Source organism: Patagioenas fasciata, chromosome 14, assembly GCF_037038585.1.
Source record: "Patagioenas fasciata isolate bPatFas1 chromosome 14, bPatFas1.hap1, whole genome shotgun sequence".
Taxonomy (NCBI): Eukaryota; Metazoa; Chordata; class Aves; order Columbiformes; family Columbidae; genus Patagioenas; species Patagioenas fasciata.
Window position 1 is genome coordinate 11,608,710 of NC_092533.1, and position 14,638 is coordinate 11,623,347.

The 14,638-nt window shown below is 40.2% G+C and overlaps 1 protein-coding gene across 3 annotated transcripts in view; it reads left to right on the top strand.

The window, feature by feature from the left end:
* The first annotated feature begins 3,613 nt into the window (after positions 1 to 3,613).
* The window catches only part of TTC1 (tetratricopeptide repeat domain 1), a 30,662-nt gene continuing 19,637 nt past the window's right edge, over positions 3,614 to 14,638 (top strand). The window contains exons 1-2 of one of the 3 annotated variants that reach the window (XM_065849380.2): positions 3,614 to 3,674; positions 4,200 to 4,544. In XM_065849380.2, the coding sequence (XP_065705452.1) occupies positions 4,224 to 4,544 (321 nt within the window). In that variant the 5' untranslated portion in view covers positions 3,614 to 3,674; positions 4,200 to 4,223. The other 2 variants (XM_065849382.2, XM_065849381.2) reach the window with 2 other exon arrangements.

The window sequence follows — 14,638 nt, forward strand, 5'->3', positions numbered from 1 at the left end:
GGTAACTATGGAACAGTTCATCCCTCTTCTAGTTAGCCTAGAGTCCAGTCCTGCACTATTGTAATGCAGGGGATCTTCAAGTCCCGATTTCAATGAGAACTGGATCAGTTTCACAAGGAAAGGGGACCCGGTTTAGAAAATCCAACATCGCCACCTACTGGATTTCTACTCCGGGTGACAGTCACAAATACTCTCATCTAGATAGGAGTTCTCTGGATTTTACACAGTACACATTCAGCCTCTTTAACAGTAAATCAGGAAGACTTGTTCTTAAGGCAGCAGGAGAACTTAGACATCATATCTTCAATTTTATTGAAGTCTCTTGCAGAAGTGATGAGCTGCCAAAGTTCAGTTTCTTTTGTAGAAACCTTTCTTTCTTACAGTAAAATCCATGAAATAAAGCTGTTTGGCAAGCTTACAGAAGTCAAATAACTAAATTTAGTAGAAACTCATTCAGTCTTCATTTATAAAATAATTGAACTCTTGTGCAAAACACATGCGTTTACAATAATAATAATAATAGTAAATAAGAAGAGAAGCCGTTTTCCAGAATATTGAGTAAACAGCAGCAGCAAAGTGTCACTCAGTATGTCCCTGAAATCACTGTAATTACGCACCCAGATTAGATGCCCCATTGTGTACAGAGCTGTCTTGAAAATGTGGCCATAAATACTGGAGCTACAAACTCCCAGTGTGAGATTTAGTTGCCAGGTATTGTTCTCAGGAGTTTGTTTGGCATAAAACCAGCTGGCCTGCAATATTTAAACTATTGTTTGTCTATTGTTACATTTTATGAACATTTCACACTTGAAAATATTAGAAATCCTTATTGTCTTCGGTCTTGTAAGAAGATGTTTCAGTGAATTCAAGGATATTAGGCTATGAGTTTCCATAACTTTATTAAAAGAGCAGAGTCATTTCACCAACTGCCAACTACGCATTGCTTCAAAATAGGGAGTAACTATTGTGAATTTTGAAAATATACATTTTTAACAATCTGAATAAAATGTTCTACTTCTCCCAGTTGCCTTGTTGTCTTCTCTAAGAAGATTATTAATAGCTACAAAAAGTAGGCCAAAAGTTTATCTTGAGAACAGTAAGAAAAAAGTATTTGTATACAATCTAGTAGAAAACTTTCATATCAGAAACAAGAGAATATACACCTCTTACATTGGTCCTCTCCAGATTTCTTTCAGCACTACTGAGAAAGATAGAGTCAACACAGCATTCTTCACTTCTCCCAGCTTTTTTTGGGGCACACTACACTTTCCCTGGCTCTGTTGGTCATGTCAGAAAACATCACCATCATCACGGGAAGAAACAGGAAAAAATTTGGAAGGGTAAATGAGTTCTTGCTGGAGGGAAGTGTTGAGATATAGACTCTTTCTCTGATTTTACCTCTACAACTTACACCTGGCTTAATAAAGTGTTATTGTATTATAGTGTTCCACTCAAGGTACTCAGTGTCCCTGGATTCTGTTCGTTCAAAACAGGGAGCAGTAAATCTCAACACCACGAGACAAAGCTTCCATCACTGAACTCTTATCCAAACAGATCGACTTATTCAGGACTGCCCTATTACCTCCACATTGTTTCTTAATAAAGAAGGTTTGAAAATACTGTAAGACAACTTGGTCCTGTATTTTCCAAATATAAAGTAATCCATGAACACAACACTCCTGTAAGGAAAGTTAAAGTGTAAAGAAGAGAAAGCAAAATGTACGAACAGTAAATCAGCACTTAGAAACCTTAAAGACAGAAGTCATACACTTGACTACGTTGATACCCAATGAGGGGTTAGAAAGTCTCTGCCTCTTCGTTTGCCAGCTCCCTGATGGTGAGCCGCAGCTCCTTGCGGGCGTCTGCTCCCTGAGTCCCAGTGAAGCCTTAGGGATTTTACTTCATAGTGGCACCAAGGAGCAGTTAGACAGGAGAGAGATTCAGAGACTTTCACTGATCTGCAGCTTGCTCAGGGCTGAGCTCAGAGGGACACAATATTCTTAAACTGCATCCATGATGCTCAAAGGTCACTCTGCTAGAAAAGACTCCTGGGAATATAAAATAGTTTGAGTTGGAAGGGGTCTTCAAAGCTCATCTAGTCCAATCCTCCTGCAACAAGCAGGGACATCTTCAACTAGACCAGGTTGCTCAGAGCCCCATCCAGCCTGGTCTTGAATGTTTCCAGGTTCTGGAGAGTTGCATCTTTTCCTCTAGTCCTGTTCTCCTCCTAGTCCTGGCTCCCACTAAGTTCGGAGCTGTGTGGAGGCCAGAAACCTCTGTCTCATGCAGAGGCAAGGTACCTCTGCAGCAGCTCAAAACTTCTAAGTAGGTCCAATTCCTGTAGAGTTTTTGCTAGCAAATACACTCTGTTTCGGAAAAGTCAAAATAAAGGCTAGTGCTGCCCTGGGTGGATTACTGACTCCTAATGTCCAGTATTATCCTTAGCAGTTCAGTTCCTTCTGGGGATGAAACATCATCACTTATTCAAACCCCTGTGCTCTTTGCACAGCCAGAGCAGATTTAAATAGCATTTCAGCAAATTCAGAACCACGTGGATGGATCCTGTGCCACAGCTGTAATTTCCTTCTCCCTTTTCAAATGACATGATATTTAACAGGACAGTGCGAAGATCCAGAAATACTTTCTGTAAGTCAGAAAATACACAGTGCTAGCAGAACAGCTGAAACACACATTTTTGTGGGCTAAAACATTGCAGCTGGGATGTTGCAGAATGCTGAATACACTTTTTCGTCCATAGAGAGGTGAAAAATCAGCCATAGAGATCCTGTTTGTTTTCATTGTCACTAGCCATGCTCTCGCCAACTTACTCCAAAGTGTTCCAATTTCTTCTTAATATCCACATCCATCACTGGTACCAACAGACTCCATAATTAAAAATGTTCATTTAGAAGCAGTAATCAAACAAATTATGACCAAAAATGAAACTGGCACACAAAGCTTCAATTTCTAACCCCAGCTTTGAAACATGTCCCTGAGAAGGCGGTTATTGCAATGAGTTCCAGGAGATCGTTTCCATAGTCTCCAGCTCCTCCTGCTTGCGCCCGCGCAGTGATCGCAAACCCAGGTCTCCTCTGTACATGGTCACCTTTGGCCTGGTGCGATGGGTTGGTTGAGACCCAGTCCGCTGAGTTGGTTAGACCTGGCATACCTCCTGTCCTGTGCCCGTGCCTGTTCTCTAGTCCGCCCAAGGATGCACCCTAGCGTTTTTATCTTTGCAAGGCCTGTGAAGTCGTCAGCAAACTCCTGTTTCTCATACAGTCAGTTATACAAAGCTAAGCAAGACCAGGCAATTGTGATGTGGGTTAAGGGTTAGCTCTCTTAAGTGTTCGTTCTCTAAGTGTTAAGTAGTTAATTGTTAATTCCCTGTATCACGAGCAGCTGAGAGACCCCCTACGGGGGTGCAAAAGGGCTGCGGCAAGCGGCCTCCTCAGAAAACAAACAAACAAAAACCCACAAACATAAACCAACAACCAAACAACGGAGACCCCCCAAGACACCCCGGCCCCGAGCGCACCGCCACGCACCCTCGCAAGACTGCACATCCCAGCGGCCTGCGCGCGGCCTCCTCCTATTGGCTGGCGCCGGCCGGAAGCGACCCGCGGGGTGACGGGGGCGGAGCGGAGAGCGGCGGCCGGAAGCGGCGGCGGGCGGAGGTGTGTGGCCGGGGCCGGGAGCGCGGCCTGGGGTGGGCCCGGCCCGGGGGAGGCGGTGTCATGGGGGGCGTGGGCCGCAGCTCGGCCCCATAGCTCAGGGGGCGGTGTAGGGCTGGGATATCAGAGCCGGGAACAGCTGTCTGGGGCCTGGCTCTGGGGGGTCGCGATAGGGCTGCAGGGCAACGCGGAGCCTGGGGCGGCGGGGGGGTCGCTGCACACAGTGCGCCTGTGGGCAGGCAGGTGTGTGTGACTTCAGTCCCACTGCAAACAAAAAGTCCCACCATGGTGCCGTGCCGGTCCTGGGCACCTGAGCTTCTGAATTAACTCATTTATGGGAACAGAGCACCGGCCCCCTGGCGCTCTGTAGTGCATAGAAGAAGTATGTGTAAGTTACTCCTTCCCCTGAAGGGTGATAGTTTCCCTCCGGTAATGCCAGGAGTACTTTTAAGTACTTTAGAGATTCGTTTGCTGACAAGTGCTGTATATTATGCTTATTCCGGGTTATTTCTCTCTCATTTCTAAAAGCCTAACCTCTCCAAGGAGTCCAACATGGAAGAGTTTAAAGATGCAAGTCCACCTGAAGAATTACTTGATCACTTAAAGCTTTCTGATCAGAAGTCTTCAGAGAGTGGCCCCAAAGATGCACAGAATCCCAAAACCATTGAAAGTGGATATACACCATCTTCAGCCAAAGATTCTACAACAGCAGATGAGCATTTCCATGACTGTCATGACTCCTTTGAGACAAAAGAACCTGTGCTGGATGATGAAGGGAATATACAGAATGAGACTAGCTCAAGGAAGCAGACAGAACTAGATGAAGAATACTTACTAGAACTAGAAAAAGATATGCCAGAGGAAGAAAAACAGGTAATCCAAATTATGTATGTCCCAACATACAACTCTTGTAATTTTTTTTTCCTTTTTTCTTAAGCACTGTCCTTTTGATAAGTTGTACAGCTTGGCCTCTTGAACAGGTCGTGTTTCAAAGAGCTGATCCAGCCTCTTAAAATCTGAGTCATTCGAAGGAGCAGTTACTTGTACTAAAAATTGAAATAGTGACAAAAAATGGTATTATATTCTTTGCACTTGGGGAAAAGGTGGAATTCTGATGTATTGTAACTTACATTAAGGGAAGACTTTAGCAAACTTTATTTTATAGTCCTGTAGGCATGGATTAGATCTTATTTTAATAAAGGAAACAGAGTCCTTACTGGAAGGCTAGCTGCGGATTTTCAGTCATAAGTAACATTGAATAACTGATTATGATGAGTCAAGGAGAGAGAGGAGTAAGGAATGGCAGCTGACAAGAGAAGGCAGGCAGCATCTTAGGCAAGCATTAATTCACAGGGGAAGATAGTGTATTGTATAGCTATATAGTTTTATTTTGGAAACTCCCAAATCACCAGGAACAGCTGAAGAAATTACTACTGTAATGGACAAGTACTACTCAAATGAGGTATTTGATGAAAAGAAGAAATGAAGAATTGTATCCAATTAATTTTTTTGAGGTGCTTTAAAATTATGAATGCTTCAGTCCATTTATAGCGGCTTATTACTCTTGTAAAAGCAGGCAGATCTTTTCTAATTCAACTGAGTTGATAAAGCTGGATTGTGCTTTCTTAACTGTGTTGTATAATAAATGCTGGCTATACCCTATCCAAAAAGTTAGAAAGAGGGAGGGCCTTGGCAGTAACTTGACTATACCATGCTCTTATGGTCAGCTACTGTAAATAGACAATGAGGGTTAGAAATATGCAGAGCTAAGATGCCAGAGGCAATCAAACATTTAAATTGTTACAAACCAATATAGAGAAATATAGAGAAATGACTCAAGTAGTTCACTTGCTGGTAGGGTGGGATTTCTGATTAAAATACATCAGTGAAGACAAAAAGGTCATTTTTCATCTGTAGTACAGATTGTTGTGTTAATGTTAATTGGAAAAGCAATATGGGAATAGTGGGGAACATGGAATATAATCTCCCTAAAGTAGGAATGAGACTTGTCTGCTGCTTCTCTCAGTTTTGATATCTGTAAAATGAGCACAATGATGCTTGCCAGTTATAATACTTTGAGCTCTAATAAGAAATAATGGAAGGGGGGATGCATCTCAAGAGGTTATCTGGTGCATCCTTTGCCCAAAAAGGGCCTCTGGAGAGGTCATCTAGTCCAGCCCCCTGCTCAAAGTAAGATAAAATAGGTGAGCCTGCCCAGAACCTAACAAACATCTCAGAGCCTGAAGATTGCACAGCCTCTCTTCTAGTGTTTAACTACCCTCATGGTGCAAACTTTTTTCCTGATTTTTAGTTAAGAATTTCCTTTGTTGCAACTGGTGACCACTGGCACTTCTTTTTTTCATGCCTCCAGCAAGAGTCCAGATTCATTTTCTCTAGGAGTGTAGTCTCCCCTGAGCTGCCTTTTCCTAAGGTTGAACCAACCCAGTTCTCTTGGGCTCTCTGCTAGGTCAGGGTCTCCAGTGTCCTGACCATCTTGGGGACCATCCACTGGACTCCCACTGGGAAGCTGATCTTTTTTGTTGGTTTTTTTTTTTTGGTAGGGAAGGGACAGAACACCAAAACTGGGCACTCTCCAAATTCTCTCAGGTGCTACACAGAGGGCAGTGATCACTTTCTTTGACCTGATTGCTACACAAAAAAAAAACATTATTACATTGCCATTGCGTCTTTTCCAGTTTAGACTAAACTGTCATTTTTCCACTTGCATTTATTGCTTATACAACAAGGAGCATTATCATTGTGAGTCATGATAAGACTTCTGAAGCACCATGTAACTTGGAGGCAGCTTGAGAGTTTCATAGGCAAAATGCGAAAAACTGGGGGTAAATTATGTTTTAGGATTTATCTCCAGAAAGCGCAGCAGGGCTGCAAATTGGGTGTCTTAGTTTTCATGTTCCTCTTATTTTGTTGTATTGTTAGGTGATAATTTAATTTTGCACATAATTTTTTGCGTTCTGTAAAATGAGCAAAAGAATTGTGAATGTTGAATACTTGCATTCAGCTTTGTGTAAATCTGCTGAAAAGTGCTATGGGAGTACAAAATAATAACTGTTTAAATCTCGAAAGATTTCCTTAGAGAAGGTATTGAGACAACTGCAGTTCTCATCTTTCTGTAGGTTTATTTCCAGTGGTATTGAGCAATTGTGCCTTTCAGCTTGGTTTATGATTACACCTAATGAAATGGAAGGATTCCATCTCTTAGTATCACCATAACAATTAGATTGGCAATATTTATATTGTGAAGTTTACGTTCCATGGAGAGCTTTATGAGTGGATTATATAAGCAGTCTTTACAATATATCTGATATTTTTAATCTAACAAAATATTGTCGGTATCTTTTATAAGCAGAGCTTGAGAAATCCAGAAACTAGAGATTAATTAGACACTTACAGCAGTTCTTTTAACTACTGATGTGGCCCATTTGCATGATATTACGCTGCATCACCTTACATTCACTGTGTAATAACATAATGGGAATGCGTCATTCCTGAATTGCCACACCAGCTTTCCTAGTAGTACTTTGAATTGATGTCTACAAATGTTATTTTAATTTTATTTTTAAAAGTGAAACATTCTTTTTTTATTATGAAAAGAGTGTTAAATGATGCAGCTTTTGAGGAAAAAAACCCTGCAGTTACATTATGAAAAGAGCTGCTGTACATTCATTTTTTCAGAGTTTTTCAAACATTTTAAACTTCCTTCCAGTTACTCAAAAGGTCGTTTTTGAGAAGAAAGATAATGTGATTTTTTTTGCAGGTGAAGAAAATGAGGCAGAAATATTCAGAACTTGTTTGTTTGTCTGTTTAGGTTGTGACCAGACACTCAGCAGCAGCGTTCGCTACTTAGGCAGCCCTTGATCAGTTATTCTCAGCCCCCTGCTGCCTCCTTCATTGTGCTCACACACCTCTCTGTGTGAATGTGCAGTGAACCAGTTACAGGGAATGATTCAGATGAAAAATCATGCAGTATTTTTAGATCAAGGGCAGTACTGGTAAAAGTAGACATCAAATGGCAGCCTTGTGATGACACACAGGGTAGATGGATTTTCTTCAATTAGACTACTTGCCTAAATAAGAAAAACTTCCTATGGACTGTGATTGCAGTCTCAAGTCATTGTACTCAAGTCATAAGGAGGGCTGGATGTTAGCCCTGCTCAAACTAAATTCATGGTGCCACACCTTAGTAGTCTGGTTTTGCTTTGTTTTAACTGAGCCCATTTTATGTTTTGGCAGCTTTAATAAATCAGTTCTTTTGAGCAATGTTCTCCAGTAACTAGGCTGTAGAAAAGAAAGTCTCTAATTTATTCTGGAGATGCAAAAACAGATTCTAGTCCTTAGTCTGTGTATTTATGCGTATCCGATGAGCAAGCTTTTATAGTAGCAGCTCTGAGCAGAAATTCTCACCCATGCAGAAGCTACTGCAGAGATCAAAGTGAAGGAGCAAGTGATTATGTAGTTTCTCTCAATTATATTTTGAGAGTCCCATACAGTGAGATTTCTAATTTTAAGCAACAGGAATTACATGCAAGGAAATAGTACCAACATTGTGAGGAGTTTTCTCTGCACAATGAAGCAAAATAAGAACTTGAAGGGATACTAAGATACAGACCTGCAAGAATTATTCTTTTAAAAGCTGATGTAGCATAGAGTCTGGTTAATTGCCGGGACTTAAAACTCTTGAGCTTTTTAAGAATTAAGCTGCCTGAAACAAAATTCACTTTTATAAGATTTTGTTATCATTACTGTTTCAAAAGCATGCTGATTGCTGCCTCAGCAGAGGCACTGAGCAGTAAATTGCTTTTGATGCGTTACAAACAGATTTTTCTGGTTAGTTGTCATTGACAGTGATGGCTTTGACATTGGTCTAGTCTGCAGAATTAATCAGAAGGCACCCAGCAGCTGTTACATGGTAATTGTTTCAGTCTGACCTGGTCCTCTTCTGGAGGGACACCCATTAATTATGAGTTTATCCAGCAGCAAGATTCTGAATCCCTCGTGCTCTTCCATCATGACAGATGTTGTCTTGTTCTTTGGGCCTTGGACCAAAGGATCAAAGACCTGGCCTGGTAAGCTCTTATTTTGGATATGGAACACTCCTTTCTAGGTGCTGTAAGACTCTGGTATAAACATCTAATATTCTTCAAAAGCAGTTCCATTCTTTGGGCTGTTGCATCTGCATTAGAGCTACAGCTGGCTATAATCACATTCAACTTCTATTTTAACACTAGGAAATATGTCAGGATGACAAGGAACTCTAGTAGAGGAGATTCTTAATTAGTATCTTGTTAGCAACTCTGTAAGAATTAAGTGAAACTGATCTTTGAGAAATAGTATTTTAAGTTGTACCTGTGATTTTTTTTTTTCTTATTTTCTCCAGAAGTTCTAGGATATATTAGAGAACATTGGCTTAATCAAGAAATTTCCTTTGAACTGCCCCCCTCCTCACCATTTCTTCCCCATGCTTCAGGTTGATCCCATTGTTCTTCCATAAATCGTGGCTTCTGTATAGAATTTGGTTTTTCAGGGGTTGAAGACCTCTGGGATTTCTTCTGAGATGGCTTCTCAGGTGTAGTAATTTGTTTCAACGTTTGGTGTGTTCCTAGTGGTCTGTCCATATAGTAGAGTAACCTTGGCGCTGTCCAAATTGATATTTTTTCTATGGTATTTGCAAAATAAAAGCTAAGTTACAAAATGGAACATAGGATACAACAAAGCGAGTCATCTTTTGGAGCAGTCCTCAGATGTTGATCACTTGGAAATGGTGTCAGAACTCTTTTGAGGAAGAATTATGTGGTTGGATCAAAAAGAACATATTATTATTAATACATGAGACAATCCAACTGACTGTACAGCAGTAAAGGTTATTACATAAATTGCTGGCAAATACCAATAAGGAATATATCTTTTGTTAACAATTTTCATCAGCATTCAAAATTATTTTGTACAGCAATAAAACTTGCAAAACAATGGATTTTGAAGGCATCACAGTGCAATCTTATGAAATATAATAAACAGTGATCCCCTTATTCAAATGACCTACTTTAATAACCTGAATCCTGTATACAGCACCAATACTAAATATGGTATTGTCTTGGTCAAATTGGAGGAAAAGATAGATTGCTAGAGTAAAATTGCCCTAATAACTTGCAAAATAGAATATAACATCCCATTATATTTTCTGAGGCAATCAAAGCTCAGAGAAGAATATTTGAGAAGTATATCTATAGCTGCTAGAGAAGATACATTTTTTAAACTAAAAAATGTCTTTTGCTGGATGGCAATTTAATAGAACGAGTGAAAAAGTATACCTTCATTTTCCAGTGCTGCTATCTGATTTTAGTCTAATATTCTTCTTTGCATTTCTCTGAAAGATGCTGATACTGTCAAATTGTGACCTTTTGGACTTGTGGTGGTGATGGATTAAGTGCTCAGCTCCACTTCTCTGCCTGGGGCTGTTGCCTCTGGAACGAGAAGGACTGGATGGCAAGTATTGTCACTCAGGAGTAGGCACAGTTCGTCTGGCATGTTAACTTAAACTGACTGTCAGGGATGGATGTGACCTACTGTCTCTGGAAGTGCTGCTTACAGTTTCAGGAAAAGGTAGTGATCTGGCAGTAGAAAGACTAATGTGTGTCTATTAGGGGGTTGCAATGAACAGAGACTGGCCAGAATCTAGCAATGTGTGGAGAGGGCAGCTTCCGGCACAGTTTTCAGGGGGTGACTCTAGCAAGGTTTGAAAAGGGATTTTTTTGAGTGACTACAACTTCAAATTGAAATTCACATCATTGAATGCATGATACAGCAATAGCTTCACAAAACTGCAGGGGGAAGCAGATGACTACTAATGGATGACTTAGAAATACAATTGGTACTTGAAGCTGAAAAATTTATTCTTTATCTGTTGAAATTACATGTTTCTGTGCACCCTTTGAACCTCAGTAATTTTAAATGGACTGTTACCCTTTTGTAAAGGTCATAAAGTATCTGAGATGCAGATGCGCATTGTCACACTGTATAAATAGCCTTACAGAGAAGAGACAGTGTGCATTTGCTGCTCTTGACAAAATTGGAGCCAAGAACAGTTCCCTAGCAAAGATATGTCAATTGATCAAATAAAATGCATAGGAACAGCCAGGGGAAGTGTGATTGGAAGTGTCACAAACTGAGGGTGTTTGTCCTCTGGCACTTATCAGCTGTATTATAAGTTTCCACTGCTGGCACTTTTGTTGTATTGGTTACTTCCAAAACAGTGAAAATGTGTAGACTGCTTTCTTCTCTAATAGTAGAATAATGCTTTAATGCTTTTATTTTAGCCATGAGTTTTTCTGAACAGAGTAGCTGAGGTCCAGGAGCTGTATTTGATGGCCTTTCTTTTGAATTGTTGTACTTCATTGTCAGAAGGCCAAGCTGTCTTTTCTTGTTACTTCAGATCAGACCTTAATCTTCAGCATCTCTTGCTTGCCAGGCAGGTTTATGTTAAAATCCTAATTTCTTCAGAATATGGGTGACTGTAATTCAGTATCCAAATCTGTAAACATTTCTAATCAGATCCTTTAAGAATTATATTACTAGTTAAATGTAGTTATTTTGTCTGGACTTCAAAAAATATTTTTCCTACTTCGTACATTAAAAACTAAGGCCTGCCACGTGGAATTTGTCAACTTTGTGTTACTAAAATTTGTGGAAAACCAAATCTTAACATTTTGCTGACTTTGAATAGCAGAAGTCATAATGGAGTGTAAGTTGGAGAAGTTGCGCCTGACCCCGATGTTGAATATGAGCAGCCTCAGGGAACATAGTGGATCAAGATCTTTCCTTAGGCAGAGCATTCCAGGAGTTCAGTCTGACCTACTTCCCCGCTGAGGAAAGGGCAGCCTGCCCTGCAGCTACTTACATCTTTTGCTGAAAAATGAGTGAGTGGGGACACTGAAATGACATTGTGCAAAATTTGTCCCAAGGACAAGTCACTTGCAATTTTTTCACTCTGGGCTGATATGATCACAGTAAACTGATGACCAGTCAATTTATAATTGTCCATCGAAGCTGGAAATGCAGCATACTGAAGGAAGAGGTTATGTCTTCTAACAGCACTTTAGTTTCATTTTTTTGTTTTGTTTCTACCCTCAATTTGAATAGAAGACAGATTATAACAGCATACACTGGAGCAGTCCTTTCAGGTTAAATGTAAATTCATCCAAAATAGTTGACTTTCAACTGCTTTTGTACTAGGATTTTCTGTTAAATACATCATTTATTCCTCTATACATACATTTCTTTATTTAATGAATACATAGTGTGCTTTAGAGGGCAGTGCGTTTAGGATGTGATGTGCTAATGCATATGCGTTTACATTTTGTGGAAGAGCCGGAGGAATTTGCTTTTAGGGATAGTTTGCTACTATGTATCGCTTATGGGTAATACTTCAAATGCAAATCCAGAATGATGCATGAGGGATCCTTTTGACTTCACCTTTTTGAAAAATACTGTGGAAACTTGTACAGTTTGGAGCTTAAGGGACAGCCTGAAAACTGTAGTACAGGGATATCTTGAAAATGTTGGTCAAGCTGTAACAGAAATACTGGTCTTGAACCAGCGCTGCATTGCTGCTTTCCAGGGAGCTGAGTAAGTGGCGAAACCATTTAGAGTGTTCTGAACAATGCTGCTGGCTTCTGAAACATGCTCAGACAACACCTTTTCTGGTCTAATGGTCAGAAGTGACCGCAAGACTGTCACTGACATTTGTGCGTCTGTAACGGTTATGTGACTAACAGTCCTCTGTCCTTCGAGTTGGTGCAGTTTGATTCACAGACAAGAGGACACAGCAAGGCACAGGAGTTCGGAAGACAGTTGTTTGAATCACCAGCTTCTGAGTGTGACAGTCCTTAACTCTACAGTTGATTGGAACATTCATCTGCCCATGTCTCCCCAGTGACCATGGCCATACAGCCACCTTGGTCTTTCTTCTCTGCTGTTGAGACTCCAGGCCACAATCCTCTTGGTTACCTGAGGAGGAATGCCACAACTGACACATTTTTTTTCTTCCTTTTACTCTTTTTTTTTTTTAACGTGAAGCTTATTCTCCTGAAGCCTCACTACAAACCACTTTTTATAATAGTGTTTCATACTTTACTGGAGTAAACATGTAATATTTTTAAATAATTTGAATAGAAGTAAAATACTTATAATACAGGTAATTCTTTTTTTTATCCGGTATTCCTTGATTTTAGGGTTTCTGCATCAGGCAACCATGCTGTAGTTCTCATTTTATACAAAAAAATTTGTTTCATTATTGTAGAGTTGTAACTCTACCTTATGCAACAGTGAATCAGTTAATGGCACTTAAAGGCCAGTTGTAAATAGGGCATGAGAAATGGAGTCAGTAGGGCTGGTGTTTCAAGCATTTCTTATCTTGAATGAGAGTTGTCTGTGTAGATCTTTCATGTGTTCCAGTAGGATCATCATCTCCAAACCTGTTCTCTGCTTTTGCTTTCACTTTACATGCATTCAGGATGTTTTATAAATACCTTTCAGCGGATGGGCAGCTGTGCGTGTGGCCGTGACCTTGCTGGAGCTGTTCGCTCTGGCACTGCCAGAGTTTGAGTACAGCTTTCAAATGCAATTTTGAGTACAGCTTTCAAATGCAATTATGCACTCCCTGTGCTGAAGAGCAGAATCCTGCATATGTACAAAGATTTTGTGCTTTTAATGCAGTTTGCGCCTTAAGTGCTCAAATTTGTTTGTATGCTCATATTTAGAAAGTGCCAACTGGCTCGTGCGCATTGGTGCCACTGACACTGTGGAAGGACTTGTGGAAGAAAGCCCATTTCTAAATAGTGGTGCGTGTTTTGTCTGACCTATGTTTTGGTTGTTTTGGGGGTTTTTTTTAATGTGAGGAGCAATCCATATTTATAAACATATTTAGTAGATGATACCAAAAAAAATGAGTGATCTAGGCATTATCAACAGGGTCAGATGATATTTTACTGTTCAATTTTTTGTGTCACAACTGAATGCCATTCCCCTGAGCCTAGTTTTCAGTTTGTCATCTGTTAGTACTGAGATGGTGACAGTGGTTGAGTGAATTACTTTCCAAAACCAATGAAAGCAAGAGGAGAGAACCTCTGATTTTGTATTGTTTGTCAGCTACTTGGCATAGCTGTGAGATGGTGCAGTGCTCCACAAAGAGTACTATATTTAGCTGTTTCCAAGGAGATGTTCTGTGCGATATTGATAATTGCATTAATCCTTGATTTACACAATCTGCAGGAAAAGAAACTGCTCCTTTTCCCAGTGTTGGCTTTTTAATTGCTCAATGATCTGTAATTTATAGACAACTTGATTTAAGTCCTTTGTGTATACGTGTTGGTGGTAAAATCAGTGGTCAAATGATCATTTTTGTACCATAGAAATGGTTTGTGAACCTCAGCATTGCTTCTTGATGTTACTGTCTTATACTGCTTTGGTTTTACTTGCGTGAGGTATGTCTGCGTGTGAAACACTTCCATGGTAAATAGGTTGAAGAGATGGCTCCATGACATCCTGTGTTTTCTGTGTCAGAGGCTAAGAGCATTCATGTCAACTTCACTTGTGCTAAGAGTACTGTTAAGAAATTCATGGTTGAAAAAGCAACTCTGCTGAGCAGGTGCAATTTTCACTGCATAACAGAACAATCTTCCTGTCTCTGGGTCGGATGGTTTAGTCACTCCCTGCATAAGAAATCTTTCAGGGCAGTATTATCCACGGACGTGTTTCTAATGCAGTCAGCTCAACATGCTTTGTACCTATCTGAAAGCAACTATGAATTTCTGAGGTGGAATTATTTCAAGCAAAATTTTTGTTACTTTATGTCTAAAATGTATTCCACATAGTTGACCTGCAGTGATTGAATTAAAATGAGTTGGAAAGGAGAAGCAAACAGCCAGCTAAAAAGCTAATGTATTAGTTTA